We start from the raw sequence: 22008 nt of genomic DNA on the forward strand, positions 1-22008 counted from the left end.
AGCGAAAAGGCCAATCTAGGGCTACCAAGGGGGCAGCAATGCCTATCTACACGCGTAGGCGCCGGGTGCAAGCACTGCAGCCCTTCAGGTAAGAGGGTCGGGATGTGGCAGCTGGAGCACAGCAGTCGCAGCTGTCACTGCAGTTTCTATCCAAGAAACTGCCACTGCAGTTTCTATCCAAGAAACTGCAGGGCGGGCCAGACCCGGCTGCCCGCGGAGCAGCCGAGTGTGACGAAACCCGCGGGCAAAGGAGCAAAGGGCACGGCGGTGGCCCTGACGAGTGACAGCACCACGCTGCGCACGGCCACGCTTACCGCCCTCAACAAGCACCTCCCGCCCCGCGGCGGCCGGGACCACCGTGCAGCTCCGCTCCGCCCCGCTGCGGCAGGACTCTCCATCCAGCCCTGCCCGTTGCGGCCGGGACGGCCGCGCAGCTCCGCCCCGCTGCGGCCGCGATGGCCGGCCCCCGGCGAGGGAGGGCACACTGGGCATGCGGCACGGGCACGTCCACTCCGGAGGGTGGGCAGGAGCCGCGGGAGCGCTGTGTGGCTCGCAGGCTCGAGCGGTTCCTCCCCTGTCGTTGGTAGCGCCCCGTGCGGGAGGCGGCGGTGAGCGGCGCAGCGGCGCGGCGGGCTCGGGGCGCGGGCGCCTCAGCGCAGGGCCATGAGGCACCTGCCGTACTTCTGCCGCGGGGAGGTGGTGAAGGGCTTCGGCAGGGGCTCCAAGGAGCTGGGCATCCCCACCGGTGAGCGGGCGCGGAGGGCACATCTTTCCGGAACAACACGGGCGGGGTGTCCGCGGGGCTGGGCCCAGCCGTGGGGTTGAGGGTCCGCGCCGGTCCCGGGGGGGCGCTCCCGCCCGCGAGATGCTGGGCCGGGGCTTCTGCAGGCGGTCTCTGTCGCGGCTCTCGGGCGGAGCCGTGCCCCGCTCCTGCCAGGCAGCGGGGCGGCGGCGCTGTGACCACGCTCGCCTGACCTCGGCGCCGCCCGGCTGCCCGGCACAGCTGCGCTTTTGTTACGATTTGCAGTTTCCGAGAACGGCCCTGCCTTGTTACATACTCGCGTTTTCGTGACGCCTTTCTTCCCCCTTTCCTACACTGCTTAGAGTCGTGCCCCTTCCCTTGTGTTATTGCCTGCCCCCCCGTCTGTAAAGAGGTTTCCCTGATTCTTGATGTTTGTTCCTTTTCTCATCTAGTGATCGTCACGATATACAGGATGTAGATGAGTGTCACATTCTCGATGCAGTGGTGTGGCAGCCTGGGAAAATATCCCTTCGCATAAATCTCCGATAGGAATAGGAAAGGGAGTAGGCATTGGGAATCGCTTCAAGGAAGAAAGTTTAAGGGGATTAAAGCAGAGTTTGAAACAGAGCAGGTGGGCTTGACCTACAGAGGATATATTTTCCTATTGCCAGTCTCTTTCAGATGTCTAAATGCAGGCAAATGAATACTGCAAGAGAATTTTGACTGTTCTTAACCAGACACTGAAGTCAGTAGTCATATTGCACTCCATCTAACAGATACGAAACTTTATAAGACCACTCTTGTAGTGCTGGATTTCTGACATCAGTTTCTGAGAATGTTTCACGTTTTTCTCTTGGTCGTTTATAAATGTTGTGATGGTATTAGGGAGCAGGGAAAGGAAGCTGTAACTATCTGTGAGCTTTAATAAAAATTTGGTAACCATCTATTTTTTCAAATCAGTTTGGTATCTTGCATGAAGAGATCTGTTCAGTTTGGAAAGAGAGACAGGATAGTAATTTTGAGAGAAGATTCAACTCAGAAGGAAATTTTATTTTATTGTAAATACATAGTTTTCAAAGGAAATCTCAAGTCCACAGATGCCTCTGGAAGGGAACTTGTGCAAAACTGACAGATGACTAAACAATGATTACATTTGCTTCTATATAGTTTATTTCACCAGTAAATATTTTACTAATAAATAGTTCTGAGATGCTATTTTATACTGCAGAAGAAAGTTGACTTTTCCCTTCTCATTTTTCCTCATGGTAAATGTGTGATAATTGTCCTAAGAATGAAATATGTTCTCGCTGTATGTGTGACGTATTTATTAATTATTACTGCAGAAGAGAAAGAAAACTATACAATACTCTGTGTGTGTGTGTGTATGTAGGAGATGTAGTAACTCAGGTATTGCCACACTAATTGAATTTTATGAAGCTGTTTTATACTTTGCTGATGGTATGTTTCATCATTCTTATCATCACCAGTGTTAAGTTTGTAAATAGTATGTAGGTAGAGTTTGGCTTTTAAGTATTTGAAGATCGTGTTGTATACTTGATTTAGGCAAAGTCACTCACACTTTGTAAAATTTTTACAGCTAACTTTTCTGAGCAAGTAGTTGAAAGCTTTCCATCTGATATCCCTACTGGTATATACTATGGATGGGCCTGTGTTGGAAATGGAGATGTGCATAAAATGGTTTTGAGCATAGGATGGAATCCCTTCTATAAGAATATTAAGAAATCAGTGGTAAGAATTTTGCTTTTTGTGGGATTTTTATTGTAATAAAAGACTGGATGAATTTTAACAAGATATGCAGAATTTGATTGATGAATGGTATCTAGACATTTGTGCACCATTAGAAATGCATTTGTTGTCTATTTAATATTTATATTCTGAAAAGAATATACTCTCTGTAACCAGAGAGTATGCAGAGGACGTTGAATAAAGTTTTTTTTTCTTCTATTCCACCATTTATTCCAAAACTAAAATATAATAGTACTTGAAATGATGGTTGCTTGACTTGCTGATAGCAAATGAAGCATGAAATTGGTAAATTGAATTTAATTTAAGCATTGAATTTACTGGTTATGACACCCTAGCATAAGCTAGAACATAGTAATAATCCATTGTTCTCTGCAATGTATCTGCATTTCATATAGGACATGTTGGGCAGCTTAATTTGTAATGAATTTTTAATTAATTCTTTTCTTAAATGATGAAATAGATACATAAGGTGTGGTGGCTTAATGTACTGAATAAATACTTGAAGGCACATAAGGATGTAAGGATGGAGAAGTTAAAATCCTGAGCTGTGACAGCTGTGGGTTTTTTTGCTGACAGGTGCTGGTGCTTTTCCTGAGTCTTGCAAAGCTCTCTTTTATTTGTTGAAAACTATTTTATTTGTACATGAATCTCTACTTCTAAGTGTTTGTCTTAGGCAAATCCATACTTTAAAATTTTTTTGCAGATAACTTTTTTGAGCTAGTAGTTAAAATCTTCCCAAATGATAGCTCTGCTGGTAGATGCTATGGATTGTCCTGTTTTGGAGATCAAGATATGCATAAAAAAGTTTTGAGTGTCAGGTCTGTGTCTTAGTCTGGACTTGCTCTTCGACTTTGTCATTCAGTTCCCTTAGGAGATAGCTGTAAAAGCTCTCCTTGAGGCAACTACTTCTATCAAGATCTTCATAGTTATTTTAATGTATCCACTTGTTGATGAAACAGTAACATTTCCTGCCTTGGAAATCTTTACTCTGAGACGTTTTGAAGCACTTCTGATGTCTGGGGGTTTGGGTTTTGGGGCTTTTTTAACTGGTTTGTTGGGTCTTTTTGTTTGGTTTGGGGACTTTTTGTTGGTTTGGTTTTGGTTTTGTTGTTTGGTTTTTTTTTCCATTCCTTTTCTCTTTAAACATTTTTTACTCTTTAAGGAAGTAATTTTTTTAAATTCCATGCAGAATGCAATTCTACTTCCTAATACAAACTAAAGCTCTGGCCTTTTAATTTTGGATTATACATGCTATACTAAATGTCCGTTTTATTTTTTATCTGTTAAGGAGAATTTGAATGTTGGATATTAGGCCTACATGCTTACGGAGAGAGAAATAAACTCTTAAGTCCGTTGTAATTGTCCACTTACTTCTCTTCCTTTAGGAAACACACATTATCCACACCTTCAAAGAAGACTTTTATGGAGAAATTCTTAGTATAGTCATAACTGGATACATTCGACCGGAAAAAAATTTTGATTCCTTAGGTCAGTATTTAAGGTCTCCCTCAGACTAGTTTTTTTTTGCCTTACTCATGCAAATTCTGTGTCTTCACTGACATCTTTCTATCCTGGTAAGTTTTATTGGTTAACCTTTAAAATGTCAGTAAAATGTTTTTGTAATTTAAAAAACATACCCACATCTTCTTATGTGTCACACTAAAATCCTACACTTTTCTTTCACTTGTTGGAGGAGTAACATTAAAATCATGGGCTTGTCGTAAAAGTCAAATGTACTAATTTCTTCTTAAAATGCAGTTTTGTTAGTATTGAAACAGAGCTGCTAGTATGTCTTTTGGCAAATGAGGAGGATAGTGCTGGTAACAGGTAAAAATGCAACTTTAGCATGTTAAAAAAAACATTTTAAAAGCAGATAATTCTGCCTTTCAAACCTCATAGTTACATTCTACTTCTATGATTGTTGTTTGATATTTTGTGGTGCCTTATTTTCACTTGTTATCATGTTCAGAATACAAAACAACTTTTAAATATCCCTATTCTTACCTTTTTCAGATGCACTCATTTCAGCAATTCAGGAAGACATTGAAGAAGCAAAAAGACAGCTAGATCTACCAGAACATCTTAAACTCAAAGAAGATAACTTTTTTCATCTGCCAGAAGGCAAAATAGTAAACAATCGCTGAGAAAAACCATACAGCCTTTTTTTTTTTAATTTCCTTTCTTTCTTTTTTCTTAATTTATCCCCTGTCATGGAGCTTTTGTATTTGCACTACCCTCATAGATACTTTGGTATCATATGTCTGTTAGGTGACTGAGATCAGAACCAACCATACAAGATGACTTCAGTTTTATTTGGTTAATTTTACCAGGTCTTTGGAGATCTGAGCACGTTTAGAACATGACCAAAGTAATTGTAAGCATGAGGTGTGATTAGCTCGTTTAATGAAGAATGTCTGTTCTTAACATAATGTTCTTGTCCCATTTTCTATGTCATTCTCAGATCTGAGTTTTAGCTTAGAAAATGTTGTTATTGATTGACTCAGAAAATTCCTATGGTTAGATATGATTAGATAACAATAGCAAGATTAATTCCCTATAGTTATTGGTTTTTTTATATGATACACAGCTGTTATGGTTGAAGCTGTTACTTTAATTGAAATTATTTATTTTAAGTGTATTTGAAATGGAAGAAATCACTGTTGCTCATTGTGTTCCTAGAATCTGATCTATATTTCTTCACACTTGACTGAACATATGACAACTCATGATTGTGTGGTTTAATTCTTAAAAGGTGTTTCACTTAATTTCAAAAAATGAGTAAAAGTGTGAAAGGTGATAATGAGTATAAGTGTGAAAGATTCAGGCGTAAAAGATGCAGAAACAATATGACAAGACTGCTGCTTTTTGCGCCTTAAAGGAAAATAGGTAGTGAGACACAAATTTGCATTTTATGTGCTGCTGGTATTTTTCATAGGAAAATCTTGAGGTTATTCACTGCACTGTCAATAAAGTGTCTGACTTCAAGGTTGGCATTATTGTAAGGCACAGAAGAATCTCATCAACACTCTGCACTAAGTGCAGGTAAGAGCTAAGGTTTTGGCAGACCAAGTAGATAGATACACCAATGAAAACCTTTGGGGATTTATTACATAATGTATCAACATTATTAAGAATATTGGTTATTTTTTATAAGTAGTTGCAGGAAGTCCTACTCTGAAATGTGGGGATACAAGTGAGGGTTGCACTACATGATCTCTGAAGGTCCCTTACAACCCTAACTATTCTGTGATAGAAAAGTGGAAGGAGTACGGTGAGAGTTGACGGTAATTTGAAAAATACTTTGAAAAAAGTATGTAGTGTGCAATTCAATACCTAGTCTTCTTTTCCTCTGAATTTTTCTATCCCTTGGGGAATGGAAGCAGGTTAGCTACAGTGGCTGTCACAATCATAACTTTTTGACACATCATGTGATGTGTCTGGGACATATTCTGAAATTCAAAGTACTTCTTTACATATGTCTCAGCTGTGATTCTCTGTTTGAACTATGATGTTCAATATGGAACGCACAATTTCTGTAGTGAAATTTTATGAATTTACTCTTTGTCCTATTCTAATCCCGCTTTTCACTCTAGAATTTAAAGCAGTTTTAGCAAGGCAGCTGTTTCGGTCTTTGTGGCAGGTGCTGTCAAGATGATAGTTTCATTTCATATTGCTTCTAATTCTAGTCAGTATCATGGGCTATTATTAGGGAAGATGCCTTGAGGAAATCAAGGGTTCAAGTTTGCTCTTTAGGACTTCAGGAGAAAACTTGATTTTGCTTAAATGCATTGTTCACCAGTGGTGTTGATAACAGAGGCAGATACAATACATTTGGGAGAGAGGAACATGGGACAATATACTTTCTTTTAAAGGAGAAGAGAAATAATTTAGTGGGTTTTTTACTGTATAACGTGTTGGAAACTGTATTTCTAAAACGTCTGTAAAAGAATTGTCTTGCAAGATTGATGATTGGAATTTTTAAAAGGAGAGATAAAAGGGGATTTTTTTTTGCTAAGCGTTTATGCATTCTTCAGATTGTAGTAAAATTAAAATCCTATATTTTACTACTCCTTGTAGAGAATAAACAGAAGCCACACTGGTCAACAGAGAATGTTGTCAACATTAGACTGTTGTTCATCATGGTACTGTAGCTAAACACTCATAGCTGCCTTTAAAATTGATTTTTGCTTATAATGTCTTGAGTCTGTTGTAGAAACTACGGTGCCTTAGGCTGGTTGTGAATAATACTTTTCTGTATCTGCTAGTAAATGCCACTATAAAAAATTCAACTCACCATTTGATTGTAGAACTGCTGTGCTATGGATAAAGAACAGTAGCAAAGGGAAAACTTGAAAGACTTAGCTTGCTCTCAAATCCTAGCTGAGGTATGATATATCGATACACTGAACTAAGAAACTGCTCTTCATGTGTTTGTCTTCAAAGAGAGTGTGTTAGCACATCCATTTGGCTGAGTGTACCTGACCATATTATTTAAGAGAAAATGTTATACATCACTCTTTAAGCTCAATACATAGTTCCTAGTATAAACTTTATTTTTGTATTGTGTACAAGTAGCTGTATTTTGGTTGATGTTGTTGCACTGTACTCTTACTAAAGGAACTGTAATTGACAAAATTATCCTTCTTGTCCTGGATTTCCTTTCCTTTGCCACTCCCAGCAATGTTAGTGTTTCAGTTTTAGGCAAAGCTTTATGGGGGCGACTGCCTTATTTGGACTTCTAAATCTGATTTTGTATTTCTCTTTGTTACTGAAGGTGCAATAATGAAATCCACAGAACGATGCCAAAGTTACAGGTGATCATGTACTTTAGGAGTACCTAACACAAAAAAAAATTCACTCAAGAATTATGGCTTAAAAATTAGTCCTTCTCAAAATTAATTCATTTGTAAAGATAAGCCTTAAGTGATTAACAGCTCTAGAACTGTTTATTATCAAAAATGTGAAGGAACTGTTTTAAGGCTCAGTCTTTTCTCTTAGCCATCAGACCATTCTGACAACAAATGACAGCACTTCTGTGCACTTTTGTGTGAAGACTTTGTTCTTCATAGCAAGTGGCTATAAAGAGCATCCTCTTCTGTAGCATTATGTATCCAGCAATGCTAAAAAAATTGCTTTGTTGTGTCCCTTTAAGGTAGATTACCTGCTGAGTGCTATTTATTCCCTTTGGCATAGTTTGAAAGTGCTGAACCACTTTAAAAGATAAGTGGAAAATTTCTGTTGTAAATGCTCTCTGCTTTTTTCAGTTCTCTGTAGCCCAGGAAGATCCTGAAGAAGACAGAAGTAGTACTTCTTGCCGGTGCCCTTCTAGACTATATTTCACTTCGCAATAAATTCAAACTCTCTATTTGTGATGAAACACTATTTAAACTACTGGAATTAGATTAATTAGTTGTTGGTGATGTGTATAATATTTCTGATTTTTTTTAAACAAATGAGGAATACTGTGGAGGTACTTGGGGGAAGAACTCATGTCATAAATGCAGTTCCTTTGGGAAACATACTACAAGATTATGACGAAAACCATCAGCTTTGGGGAACACAGATACACCAGATGATGCCTACGAGTCTGGGTACAAGAGCTACTGTATTATGAATTGCTTTCCAACTATAATTCCATCATAGTAAACTACTGGCACCCATCCAGTGGCATTAGATAATTCTTGTTTATCTCTTTGTGTTTTGGTAGTGACTGGTGTGGTTCTTGGTAAAAGTGCAAGGGCATGCTTTGAATGGATGGTTGTAGTAGTTACAATGCGTTCACATGCATATTGGCAAAGGATTTGCTCTCTAAAGAGTAGCCAGAAATACATTCTCCTAAAGCAGTGTGCATCTGAAAGCCTGCAAAATAGTTAAAGCTTTAGAAAAACTGCCCTTGTCATATTTTAGGAACCATGCTCTTGACATCATCTTTATCTGAAGTCTTGAGCTCAGCATGCTAGGAAAGTGTTAAATAAAGTGCAGTAATTCTCTAACAAAGGCAGCATAGAAAATCCATAAAGTAGTAAGAATTTCTCTAAACCACTGATTTCCATCCTGTTCACACACATCTTTCTTGTCCCTCGAAGTCTATTTCGAAATCTATATTGAACTGTTGCCATCCTATCCCATCTATGCTATATCTTTATCTCCAGTCTCAATCACTTCATGTTCTTGTAGTAGTTGCTTATGTGGGAAGGAAAGGCTTCAGACTGATCTGCAGCCTTTTATACCTTCCTCCATTAAGAGCTGTGGCTTTGCCTTGCTTTATTCTCCAGATCCATGGTTCCAAGTAAAAGGAAAGCCAAATCAGCTGGTAAGAAAGTAAGTGGCTTGGATTTTCCTCTCTGGTGGTAGAATGGGTTATAGTACACAGTCATCAGACAACAGCAATTTTAAAAACTGAAATTATGTGAAATTGAGTAGGAGGAGTCTTTGTTTTAAATGACCTGGTAGAAGTGTAGGTTAGAGTGCTGTTTTTAATGTTTTGGAGATCCTGTCTTACGTTTCAAATATTGCAGTTGTATTCTCATAGCTGTGATGGTATAAGGCTAAGGAAAAGGGGGTTGGTAGGGCAGCTATACGGTTTTTATTAGGTTAAGAATGATCAGAAGCAGAGAAGCTAACAGGGACACAAATACAACTCACTTCCAACCTTAGGCTAGAAACACAAAACCCTCAAACATTTTTAACTTTAGAAAAAATTGAAGAGTGATTGTGTGGCCTGAGCCTGCTTTTCCCAGTTGTATCCGTTTGGTTTAATCACATTTTTTTCACTCCACAAATCTATGTGCAAGATGCTGGAGGTGTTTCAAAGCCAATGAGGTAATTTTGGCATGATGATACAGACTGCTATCCATTGAAATAGTTCTTTCTAGTCAACTGTTTTGTGAAAAGCACGGATGCTTTAAAAAACATGGGAGGAAAGGTGACATGTTGTAAATTGGCTTCAAGTAAACCCGGCCTATTCTGGTAATGGTGCAGAGGCATTTTGTTGTGTGCCTTCAGCTCACACTCACACTTTGGCTTTTTTCTGCTTTTCATTTTTAAAAGTCAGCATAGTCATAAAGTCCTTAAATGCCAGTACTGCTCTTCAGCAAGGTCATACCCTGGGATTTTTGCTACTGTCAAAGCAACCTGGGCTGTCTGCCAGTTTGAAATCACCACAGCAGGGTGGGCAGCAGCCTTCTTCACTGTACAGTGGCATGTTACCTGGACACAAGAGAAATATCAAAAGACAACCTATCCTTTGAGGAAATTCTCCATTGTTCACATTGTGTTCGATAGTTAAAAGTTCAGTGTACAAATCGCAGGAGAAAATGCCTCCAAATGGTCACCTCTTATCCTCGTGTCTCTTGGACTTTGTATTCATCTGCAAAACAGCCTGAGTTGCGCATTTCACCCAATAAACTTTATCTGTGTGCACAAGGTACACACCCAAATGCTCTCTTTCCTCGGAAAAAAGTTAAGACAATATCACAGTACAAAAAAAAGTCATCTAACTTCCCTTCAAATGCACACTGAGCACTTTTGTTTGTTTTCACAAAGAATCACATGTGAGATCTCTAGCAAGAGAAGGTCAGTATTAAAAAAATTGAATGTTGAGCCTCATCTTGAAACTCTTGAGTACCTACAAAGCAGATTTTGTTGATGTTTTGAAATTTGTGGAACAGTTCTTCATGAACTGCAAGGACTGTGATGGACTTTTGCCTTTTTTCTTTTTTGCTGTTGTCATCATTCTATCATCTGCCCTGAAGAGGGATCCCAGAGAATTTGCAGAGTCCTGGAAGGATTCTTCATATAATTCACAAAACAGAAGAAAGATGCAGACTGTCAGGGCAAATGTGGGACATGAAACCCAGGCTGAAATGCTGACACCAGCAAAATGTCAGCTGTCACAGCCTGTGCTGCATAATTGAGGGTCTGAAAGGAAGAGCGAGCAATGGCAAAGGAGTTCAGGAGGGATATAACTCTCTTGGTCTGTAAGCTATACTGAACATTTAATACTTCTATTTGATGTGCTTCACTGACTTTTAAACTTGGTTTAAGGAAATAAATTGTCACAGACATTTAGTGTGAAAAACTGTTCATAGCCTTAGCCAATTATGTTCATAGGACCATTCTCTCCTTTAAGCTGAATGTCCAGCTTTCTTATTTGCTCTTTCTTATTATCAGCTCCAGTTTCTCCTGGCAGCCACAGCTAATTGTGGTGCAGGGGGGGAACTTTAAGGGCAAGCAGACCAGGTGTCTGCCTCTCACTGTGATGTCAGAGGCAAAAGAAGAGCGGATTGGGACACTCAAAACTTGAAGTCAGTTTCAGTGAGCAACAAGAGCATCCAGGAGCTGGACAGCACCTCTTTGGAGTCACCCTGCAGTGGAGTCACCTCAATGCAGAAGTAGTGGAGCAAGATGAGCGAGAAGATGGTAGTTTGAGCAGGAGGGTAAGTGGGGCAGGAAGGAAAAGCTGTCATTCAGGTCCCTGAGACTGGAAACAGTCATCTTAGTCACTCGGTCCAAGTGCAGCATATTTACCTGGATGTTGGTGAGGATGTCTGATTGAAGAGTTGCTGGCTAATTTTTCTGAGAGGTAGAAATCAGGATTGTTAGGAAGGGCTACATTAGGGCAAGTATCTAGCACATGGGAGCCCGACACCTCATCCCCACGCTATTAAGCTTTTATCCTTTCTGAAGAGTTGAAATCCTTTTCAGCTGAGCATGCCAGCCAGTCAAGTAGTGGGGAAGAACAATAATGGCTACAGAAGAACAATTTCAAGGTCTTCCTTTTCAGAGATAACAGTGCAAATACAAGATTAGTGAATCTTTATAGTCAGAGTGTTAGCAAAATTATCACAGACTACCATATGGAAAAAAAAACCAAACCCAGTACTATTCAGTGTGGTATGTCCCACTAACTCATTCTGCCATTTGAACTTAAGCCAAGTGCAGGTAGAGAGGTGTGCCTCATCTCCAGCTTTCAGGGGCTGCAGAGATCACCCCAGTGCTCCATGATTTCTCGAAGAAAGCTTCAACTAGCTTCTTTGCTGTATCTATGTATTAGTTAAATATTTTGGTATGCATTAGTAGTATGACTAGCTACTCCACTAGCAGAGTGAAGGACAAGACACAAAGACTTTTTAAAATGCCTTTTCCATTCTCCTGTAAGTTTCATCCTTCCTGCGGAGAATGATTATTTTTTTCTGCTTTCCTTAGCTGTTTTCAGAGGAAGTATGTGGATGTCTTTCAAGGCTTCCTGCACTGGCAAGGTCCTAAGAGTTTAAATAACTTCTTTCTCTCACTGACATACTGTCTGTATTTGCTTTTTATTTTCTTTCTTGCTGAAGATGCATTTTTCTACATAGGAGATTAAAACGTACATCAGCCCAGTCTGTCTCAATGTCCCTGGGAGTAGAGTGTAGTCCAAGTCTCTCCCAAGCCTCTACATGTACCTAGCTGTGCTAGCACACACACATTTTTATCTTGCTTATACACATAGCACTCAAAGCAACTGGCTGATGACCTCTCATCAATCTCATGTCATGCAGAAATTCATTGTCTCCAGGCTTTGAGAGACTATTTTCTAGCTTCATATTTTCTCATTACTATTATTGAACAAATCCTTACAGAGTATCCTACTTGGTCTCATCTCTAAACATAAACAAGGAATAGTCTAAGGGATGTTTGATCTTAATTTTGTTGAGTTGAGCAGTACTCACATTTTCCATTCTTCTATCCCCACTGCTGTGTAAATCCTAAAGTTATTTTCCCCTTTTAGACACAGGTCATTTGGCATGCTCTGAAAAAGTGTCAAGTAGTTGATGGTATATTGGACAGCCATATAGTTTTAAGGAATGTGTTTCACTTTACTCCAAAATCTTAGCTGAAGTAAAGACCCCTCTCTTTCTGGTGTCTACCTGCAGTTGGACATCCTCCATTCTGTTGTCAGAGATTTCTAAAATCTATGTAATATATGGTAGTTCTCATTTTTCTTCTTTGCATTAATCTACTTTACCCTGGCTTATGTTTCGTTTAATTTCTGTGTAGTTTTAAAAATTTAACCCTGGTTGTGAGTGTGAAGAACTAAACCAAAAGCATAGCTGAATTACGCTTAAAATCAACCTTGGTCCTGATAAGGTAATTGTTTTAATATATATTTTTAAAAAAGCAATAAAATAGGCTCCTTGTCTTGTTATATTAAGAACAGATTAACTACCAGTGAAGAATACAATTTCAAGAACATCTAAAGCCTTGCAAGTAAAAATAAAGACTTTTTTTAAGATGAAGTACAGGCCCCCTGCCCCCTGGCTTTAATATTTACTCCTTTAGCAGCTTTTGTTGTTTTCTGTAATAGTTGCCAGCCACCTGCAGAGGGGAATGTACACAAGCAGGTGGTCTTAATATGCTTCATAAGTGACAGCCTTTAATGTTACAATCAGGTATAAATTTTTAAATGACTCAATTTGTACACTTCTCTTGCCAACAAAAGGAGTGGAATTACATTTTTTTCTATTTAAAACAATTTTTAATGTTTTTTAATGTCTAAAACTTTGTAGAATGAGCAGTTGTGATACAGCAGATTTTCCTACTGAAACCTGTGCAGAGTATTACTTCTAGTAATGTAACTAGAGGTTCCCCCAAAACAGCCTCACAAAGTTACAAAGATAATCAGTCATGATAAGGTAAAATGTTTATCCTTGGCCTTTGAACCACTGCTGAATGAAAACCGCAAATGACTGGGTTTAGTCATATAAAGATCTTTAACTTGTCAGTTAAAATTTTACTCAGGAAAGTATGACAGGTTATTGCAAAAATGTTGCAGAACGAATTAATTAATAACAGAGTTTCTTGCCTTCATGGGAACACTGCCAGTTTGGAGACTTCATCTCTTCTGCACCCCCTGCACCTGGTCCTTGCTTAAAACAAGTCTTATGTAAAGACAAATGCTTACTCATGTCTTGTTGTTGAACTGCTTTGTTGTACTTTTTTCTACTCTGATGTCTACTACCATGCTTTACTTGAGGATTCTGTAAGTCTCTGTTTAAAAAGTTCAGTCTGTAGCTCTTGTGGTTGTAAGTGAAACATGTAGAAGTTCCCTGTTCATGATGTGTGAATCTGAAATTTTTATGGAATCACAGATCAGAGGGTACTGTAAAGTAACCATATTCTATAAATGGAGCATTTACTCCAGATGAACCACTTCATTAGATTATTGTTATGCTCTTATGGATTTTTAAAGACAAAACTGTACTCAGTCCTACTGAGCTGGTTTTACCAATTATGTGTACTTTCTTGTTGGTTGGTTGGTGTTTGTTTCTTTGGGCATTTCTATGTGATTTTCTTTCACTTAAACACCTTCTTTTAAAAAATCCCGTTCAGGCCAGGCTCTGCCTTAATGTCACATTGATTCCTGCGACTTTATCTACTTTATGACTACTTTGTCATACATCTAGCTCATCTCCTCTATTTCTGGAAACCAAGAAACTGATCACACTGTACCATTTCTTGAGCTAAGGCTTAATTAATTTAAGAAGCTACTGTTGTGCTCTGCCCATTCAGTCTATTCCAGCACTAAAACTCTTTGTTGTTCTTGGAAATCTTAGGTACCAGACTTGAAAATGGCTACAGAATTTGTTAACGGGAAGACAGTAATACCTTTCCAAATAGTCACAGAGATCTCATTTCTGATGAGGTGTAGGTGTAGATGGCTTGGTCTGACGGCACTATGAATACATTATTTTTTAGACCTCCTTTATTTTTTTCAGATACCTCCATGGAAGCACACAAAATGGGTGACAAAGAAACACCACTAGTCTAATTTAATGCAATTCTGGACTGGAAAAATTAAGTTCTCAGTCCCCAAATCTGCCCATACTACCTGTGCTAATCTATCTGTAGAAACATACCTTCAATCAGTACTGTTTTCTCAGCTATGATTTTTTTTCTGGACTCAACTGGGATATATCAGTCTGATCATAGATATTTGTATTGTATATTGTGGAATTGTTTGTTTTGTTGTTTTGGGTTTTTTTCTCTGTGCAGGAATATATCTCACAGGATGACTCCAATTTCATTCTAGAAAAAAATGATGCTGGTCTGTCATATCCTGATATTCTACTACAGCACAAGCTAAAAACAGATTAATAGCAAAGGAAATCATCACCTTGTTCTGCAACAGTAGTTTGCTTTGAAGCCTCCTAAGTGAAAGTTGGTTCCAAGTGGCTAGAGAGATTTGTCCAGATTACAGCTGGAGGTATTCCACCTGTAGGCACATTTGAGACAGAACTCAGAAGAGTGACATGTAGAAAAAGAATAGCATGGTCATGTTTCTGTGTTTTGGGTAAACATTTATGCTTTCATGTGCCTACAGCAATTCTTTTTTGAAGCTAGGACTGCCACATTTGGTATCTTTTGCAGAGCCAGATTCTATGAAATTTTTTTACCTTTTCTGCTTGGATCACAAGGTTATTCATTCACTCATAAAAGTGCTTCAAATATGTACTGCTGCTGTATGGGTTTTACCTGTCTGTTTTAAAAATGAATGTTGGTTCCCCTACCAACAAGGAACATCTGCTCTTTTTTAGACTCCGCACAACAGAACAGTAATAGAATTCAGAATTAGATACACGACATGAGTTAATGGGTGTGTGAAGCAACAATAAAGATCAGAAAATACTTCCTGACTATTGCAGGAGTAAACCAGAAGGATTAATGCAGTTCATCAGTTGTTCAGCTAAAATAATCTTGGTTGCCTTACTGTAAGTCAGAAAAATGGAAGTCAACCTGGAAAAATTCCTAAAAATTCACTGTTAGCAAAAAATAGTATAAGAAACTATAGCCCAAACTCTCTCCCTCTCACTCACTCACTCACTCACTCTGGACACCTACTGCATTAAAAAGAATACGATTAAGATAACGAAGAGTGGAACAAAAATTTTAAACTCTTCTTCTAGTTAATTCTGCCAAGTTTCTAAGGTGTTATGTGATACTGTTCTGTGATTTGGGTTTAGAGAATAGAAAACCAACAACACTACATACAATCAATTCTTCCATTTTGTCATTAAGTTTGAACTGAGAAGGTTTAGTTTTTGTTCAAAATTGTAGAAATACAGTTGAGTTTGACCTGCATACATACTGGAATAGGAAGGAGCAGAATCACTGGGCACTTTCATGCGCCAACAGAAGAATTTGTATTATGCTTTTTGTTTCTCAAAGTTGTAGTGAAAATGAACCTTAATAACTTTGAGAGAGGCCCATTTACCTTCAGCAGATGATTCACACATAGCATTCATTCAAACCTAAGAGAGGAAGAAAAAGATTTCTGCTCCATGAGGAACATCTCCACAACTGGTGACAAGTATTAATGGGACAAAGTACACTTGAAATTAGGTGGACCAAGAAAAACTGAAATAAGTCCTTCTAGAACGGTCAGCTGCATGCACATGTCCTGTCACACTTTCAAGCACTCAATGAGAATTTTAGCTGATGTTATTTTGTGTGTCTATTTTTCATGTAGTAGAAACAATAGAAATACTTACGTTTTTTGTGGCTCATTCAAATAGTTTTAGTGACGTCCAATAACCTATACATCTAAGCATTCTTAAAAACCTCCTACTGTTAATCTCACATAGATGTGTATTTTATGGCTTCAAATACCTTATTGTAAATAAACATCAAAGTCTTAAAATTCAGAATTATTTTGTTACTAAATAGGTAAGACTGATTTTTTGTGATGTTATTTAGCTGCCTAAAGTGTAATATGCCTTGTAAGTTATTAGAAGTTAATAATTAAAAATAATCTTATGGCAGTTTAAAATGTTTTGTAGTAGAAGTCTAATAACTTATTTTTAAATGTGAGAAAGTAGTAATTTTCTAGATTCATCCCTTCTGATGTAATACTATTTATTTCTGATATGCTATTCACCCAGGTATGAGGACTATGTGTTCATTTTGCCTTACTGATAATTTCCAGTATTTAATAGTATTCATCGCTCTAAAAAGTATATTTTAAAATAAATTCAGTGTTCATACTTAAACAGTTTTATTTTTGTCTGTATATAGGTCTCTTTCAAAATATATCTCAAGGCTGAAATTTTCAGGAAGCTGAAGGGCAATTCTACACTTATCTCCCATAACCAGCATTTAGAAGTACCTACTCTTGTGACATTCTCACTGAAGTCTTTCCTTCAATCTTGATTTTTCATGCAGTGCTCATACTGAAGTGAAAGAAACTGAAGTGTGCAGTGGGACTTAAAAGCATCATGCATCCTAAGGGTACTAAGATGCCTCCGTTTAGGTAGCTGGTTTAGCCCCTATAGTTAGGAGATAAGTTAAATTTGCCTTCAGTACTTTTGTTCTCTATACTTTCAGGGCTTTTATCCAAAGCAGATGTATGCATATTTATTAATATTTTTTAAGTAAGTAGCATGGGATTTGATGGGCTTACAGAGAAATGAATGATTTCAATTAATGTAAAATAATTACTATCATCAGGGAAGATAAAATTAGCTGTGTGCATGGGTCAATATGTGCAACACAGGCTACTGAACTGTTAAGCAAGTTCAAGTTGCCACATGCCACACTGAATAAGACAAGAAGTCTGGGGAAAATTGTGTGCTATTATGAGATTGAAATTGCTAACATAACACATACTTGCAAGTGGCAAATTCAAATTGTGAAGAAACCTTTATAAGGATGTACTAAAGGCTATCCCTAAAAGGTCTCTAAAACCTCTTATATTTTAAATGTAGTGATATTTGTTTTTAAGTAAGTAAAGCCCCAAAGTATAACAAGAAATGTATCTGTGTTTTGGCTTCTTGTTACATGCCATTATCTGGAATCTATTTTATTCTTGACATATGTAGAACTCATAAACTCATACTACAGTGCCATGAATTATTTATTGTGCTGTAATTATTATACTGAATTTGCCTTCAAAACAATTTGATTCCTTGGAGTATGGTATGACCCAATAAGTATAAAGGAGTTTAATTTTCCTCTGGTGAAATTCAGAGTGAAGTTTTTTTAAAAAAATGTGTTTAGATAAAACTGAAAAATTTCCCTATGACATCTCATTGTAGCAAAGAAACATACACCAACTACTGAAATGTTTTTTAATGTAAAAAAAAAAACCAAAAAACAAACAACTAAAACCCCCTCATTTTAAAGAGGTTTGAGACATTAATCCTTTTAATATCCAGATAATACAATATTACATGTATGTATATTTGCATTAACTCTGAACCTGACTAATATACCTTAGGGAACTACAATGCTTTTTTAGTAGCATAAGCACCAGAGAAGTGAAATACTTCAAATTTTTGAGGGAAAATAAAGAACTTGACTTACACAAAGCATTTTAGATGTAAGAGATTGTTGGTGGTTTGTGGTTTTCTTTTTTTTATAGTAAATTTTGAAGTATCAGCTATTTATTTAAATTTAGTATTTACTCTATATAGTAAATATATAACATTATACCTCTTATTATACTATGCAGAGAATAGTATCTCAATTTATTTTTTAATAGATGTCAAATATGAAAGCTTAATTCTGTGTCTTGTCTCAAAATAGAGTAACATAGGAAACTAGCAGGCATATTCTGCTTTGTGGAACATTTAATCCAGGGCTTTAACATTGAAAAAGTTTGCCCTTCCAGAGAGGAATAGTCCCTCATAGGATTGAGTTGTAAACTTGGAGAGCCTTATGAGTACATGATCAGCATTAAAGCCATATTTCATTTAATGTTGCTGCTCTTTTTCTTCCCTCTCATTGATTTCTCCAATTGAGTCTTCCTTATGGGAGACTACTTAATCAACTGGTATAACTGGGTTATATTCTAAAATTTTAGTTTTTTAAAATTCTGTAGCAAAAATAGTTGTTCACTTTCTTAGTTTTCTTTTCACATCCTTTTCTCCTGTTCTGTGGAAATTAAGATAGGGAATTACTCCATTGAAAGCCCAAAAAGCAACTTATAACAACAGATGAGGAAGAAAAGTATTTAGGTGCTTAAGACTTATAGGTAGCTGTCCTTTTCTGCACATGCATGGGACATTTCTTCTGGATCTTGAAACCACAGTAGTTTTGTGGTGTAAGAGACCCATTCCTCAACCATCTCCTGCTTAGATCCTGGTAAATGTGATTGTTGTCTTGTGCTCTATTTTAACCGTTTCTGAAGAATGAATGTTGGAAAGGAATTAAATTAAAGGAATTAAATTAAAAGGATGAAGGAGAAAAGAAATAACAGGCAGTAGGACAGTAGTTTGTTGTACATCTCCTTAATACAAATAAAGGGAGACAATGACACTTTTTTTCTGAGGCTTTTGGAGCTTTGTAAATGTTGTAAACTTAATTAAGTGTATTGGTAACAGCAGTTATATAGGGATAGTCCTCATAAAGTTTAATGTTCTACATGTTTAAGTGTTATATGTATGCATAGTTATATAAATCTTTAGGTGGTAGGAAAAATACAAGTATTTTATTTATAGTAGCCAATTCAGAGCTGTCTCAATATTATGTCATGTTTTGAAAATTATTGACATTTTGGAAATTACGTGTTAGCTTATAAGAAGAGTTCCAGGTGAGCACTATTGTTTCACATGTTAGAAGACCACAGTAGAAGTAGTTGGAGAAACCGCTGTATTCAACAGTCATGAATAACCAATCCCTTCCTTTCTTGGTAATAGGATTCCCAGAAACTGGGCAGGACATAAGAAGTTTACTGCCTCAGTCAAAGGAGATTTTTGGGGTGCTATAGAGTCCCATAATGTATTTAAACCATTGAAATTCCTTGGGCCTTCCTTAAACCTGTATTATATTCACTACACTTTCTAGTCCACAAATGGACAATTCTTAAAAGAAAAGGTTTTTATTTGCAGTTTTGCTCTCACTCCAAGCTCAGAAACCTTATGTCTCATAGGAGACGTCTGTGTGCCCTGGGTGTGTCTGGTATGCTGGGTGCCATCTGTCCAGTTCTGCACACACTTACTGCCTTCCAGATCTCAAGCTGCATCTGCTTCTGTCACACACACTTCTCCTGATATGGAATGGCAGAGGATCCTGAGAGATACATGGTATCACCAAGGGGGTTGGACCTTTGTGATCATAACAGAGTTTCTTTGTTAGTTAAATTGTTCCTTACTTTAGGTGATGAGCTGTTCTGGTGTGGGGCTGCTTGTGTCCTGTGCTCTACAATGCACCAAAGGTGTTTGGGTCAGTTACCATGTGTCACGCATTATGGTGGTAGTAGCAGAGTTAGCAGTGGTAGTAATAGCACATACTGAAAACCAAGAAAAAAATAAGTCTAATGCTTGGGGAAATCATGCAAGTCTGTAAGTCTCTAACTGGGATGAGCTGTAGCTTTATAGTACAGACATTTTATTAATCCAGGCAAAAGGTCACATGAATTCAGGGAATTGTACTGTAGGGAGGTTTTCCCTCACATAAGTGCAGACTTGTTTGATTTTTAAATGAAACCAGATATGTATACTCAAGGAACGTACATCCAGCAGGTATGCTAATGTTATATTCTCTGATCTGATTCTGCCTTTGAAACTTTCTAGCTCCTTTTAAAGGAGTTTCTAGGTGTTCACTTCCAGTAAAAGCTAGAAGCTATAGTAAATTTTGTCCCATTTTCATGAGAACTCAGCTTCAGGAATATGACAACTGGTAAGTAAAAGAAGAGATAATGTACCATCAAGCGTGAATTTTTGCAAATAATCTGTGTTCTGGTGTAAATTGTGGAAAATAATGTACATACTACACGTATATTTCACCACTGAATGTTTATTTTCCATAAAAGTGTGAAGTTGAGCATCACATAAAATACAGCAATTAAATATTACATTGTATAATTATCAAACGTTGAACTGAGGTCTACGTGCAGTGCTTATGCAGTGTTTTGCTTATGTTTCTGATGGCTGACTTTATTAATGCCTAGGACATTATTGGTCTAATAATTTATTCATTTTAAAAGCAGAGTCAGAATAAAATGTAGGTGTGTAAAATATTCATCTAGGTTAAGATAATGGTGGCTCAGACAAAAATAATTTTAATCAGTGAGAAATGTAAAATAAAAATTTTGTCAGCATATGTCAACCCATGTGTGAGGAAATCTTATGAGCAGATGCAGTGCAGCCTACACAATGCACATAGCTATTGTGTCTGTATCTTTGGAAGTGACATAAGATTAATACCATAAGATTAATTTGAATATCTTGTATTTTTATAGCAAATACTGCGTAGTGGCTCCTGCTGAAATGGTATCAGGAGTATATCTGAAATTTTCTGTATTATAGAGTAATTTTATATCTATGCTTTATAAACGTATTTCACCAGAAACCACCTTCTGGTATATCTCTCTTGTCAAAGGAATATAGGAACGTGCAGGTTCATACATAAAATACAGAGGTTCAGATATAATTTCTGGATTAAATCCTTCATTTGCCAGATGCATTTTCTGATGCTTGAAAGTTGCAGTAATTTGCATAACATCCTACAAAAGAAATAATTCAAGTAAAGTGCAATATTCCATTTCAGTCTATATCAGTGAAAACATGATGTACCTACTGAATAAAATAGATCATACCATTTACTATACCATTTCTTTAGTTAAACACTTATCAGAATCACAAGCGCAGTGAAATCTAAATCTCAATGAATATTTTATTTATGAATTTTCCTACTAAAGCAACATACAAGATGGCAAGTTTCTGTTTCAACATATGCATCTTCTTTTAACTTTCCTTAGGGCAGTCTGCCACAAAATCAGTAGAGTACGGAGCACTCGGTGACACTCTGTGGAGAGGTGACTGATTTTTCACTATTGGCTCTCTTCTGATTTCCTACTGTTGAACTTGATTTAAAACATTAAACCCAACAATGTTAAATGCCTTTTTGTCTTATTTGTCTGTATAAGGAGTTTCTATACAGCAATTATTAAAATGCCAATTCATGAACAAGTTGTTCTGCACACAATGGTTGGTATATTTAAGCAGAAGGGGTATATAAATAAATCGCCTTTCAAATGTTGTTTATACTAAGAGAAAAATTTAAAACAGACTGTTCTCAAGCATTGTTATTACTTATATCTGTTTTCAATGTAGTGAATGTTTCATTTTAGTTCCCACGCTGAAAAGATCCACTTTTTAGTTCTTGTTGGAAGGAAGTTAAAAAAACTCAGGTGGAAAACACAACAGAGCCCTGGAGTTCCCTGTTGTTTTGCATCCTTGTCCCCATGCCTCTGCTATTCTTTTAGAACAAGTAGAAGATACTGAGAAGAGAAAATCAGTCTGTCTTATTTGCATAAAACCAGTCAACCATAATTGCAAGTTATATTAGAAAAAGCCTACATACGGATTGCTGAAAATTTTTCAAGAATGATTTTGTTTTTAATCCACTATTTCATGAGAATTTTAAGTACTTGTTTGTCACTCTTGATTAGGGCGACCTCTTTCTCAGGACCTAGAGAAGGGAATAAATTTTCTTCCAAACAGAAAATTGTGAGTTCGGCA

The 22008-nt window shown here is 37.5% G+C and overlaps 2 protein-coding genes across 6 annotated transcripts in view; one reads left to right on the plus strand and one right to left on the minus strand.

Annotated features, from left to right (window-relative positions):
- Nucleotides 1-510: 510 nt before the first annotated feature.
- Nucleotides 511-7147, plus strand: RFK (riboflavin kinase). Its single transcript, XM_038124370.1, has 4 exons — nt 511-745; nt 2340-2491; nt 3895-3997; nt 4523-7147. Exons 1-4 carry the CDS (start codon nt 664-666, stop codon nt 4651-4653), a joined length of 468 nt encoding a protein of 155 aa, XP_037980298.1. The 5' UTR covers nt 511-663; the 3' UTR covers nt 4654-7147.
- The window catches only part of LOC119695582 (long-chain fatty acid transport protein 6-like), a 36862-nt gene continuing 19523 nt past the window's right edge, over nt 4670-22008 (minus strand). For 3 of the 5 annotated variants that reach the window (XM_038124369.1, XM_038124367.1, XM_038124366.1), the window contains one exon: nt 20262-20990. In XM_038124369.1, coding sequence (XP_037980297.1) covers nt 20814-20990 — 177 coding nt within the window. In that variant the 3' untranslated portion in view covers nt 20262-20813. Of the gene's footprint in view, nt 20991-22008 lie in introns of all 5 variants that reach the window. The other 2 variants (XM_038124368.1, XR_005255251.1) reach the window with 2 other exon arrangements.

This window comes from Motacilla alba, chromosome Z (assembly GCF_015832195.1).
Source record: "Motacilla alba alba isolate MOTALB_02 chromosome Z, Motacilla_alba_V1.0_pri, whole genome shotgun sequence".
Lineage (NCBI taxonomy): Eukaryota > Metazoa > Chordata > Aves > Passeriformes > Motacillidae > Motacilla > Motacilla alba.

Bases quoted from the DNA above. Each gene is read 5' to 3' on its own strand.
- RFK (XM_038124370.1), top strand. From the start codon at position 664: ATGAGGCACCTGCCGTACTTCTGCCGCGGGGAGGTGGTGAAGGGCTTC. The intron at 2,492-3,894 runs GTAAGAATTTTG...CTCTTCCTTTAG, and splicing joins AGAATATTAAGAAATCAGTG to GAAACACACATTATCCACAC. The intron at 3,998-4,522 runs GTCAGTATTTAA...TACCTTTTTCAG, and splicing joins AAAAAATTTTGATTCCTTAG to ATGCACTCATTTCAGCAATT.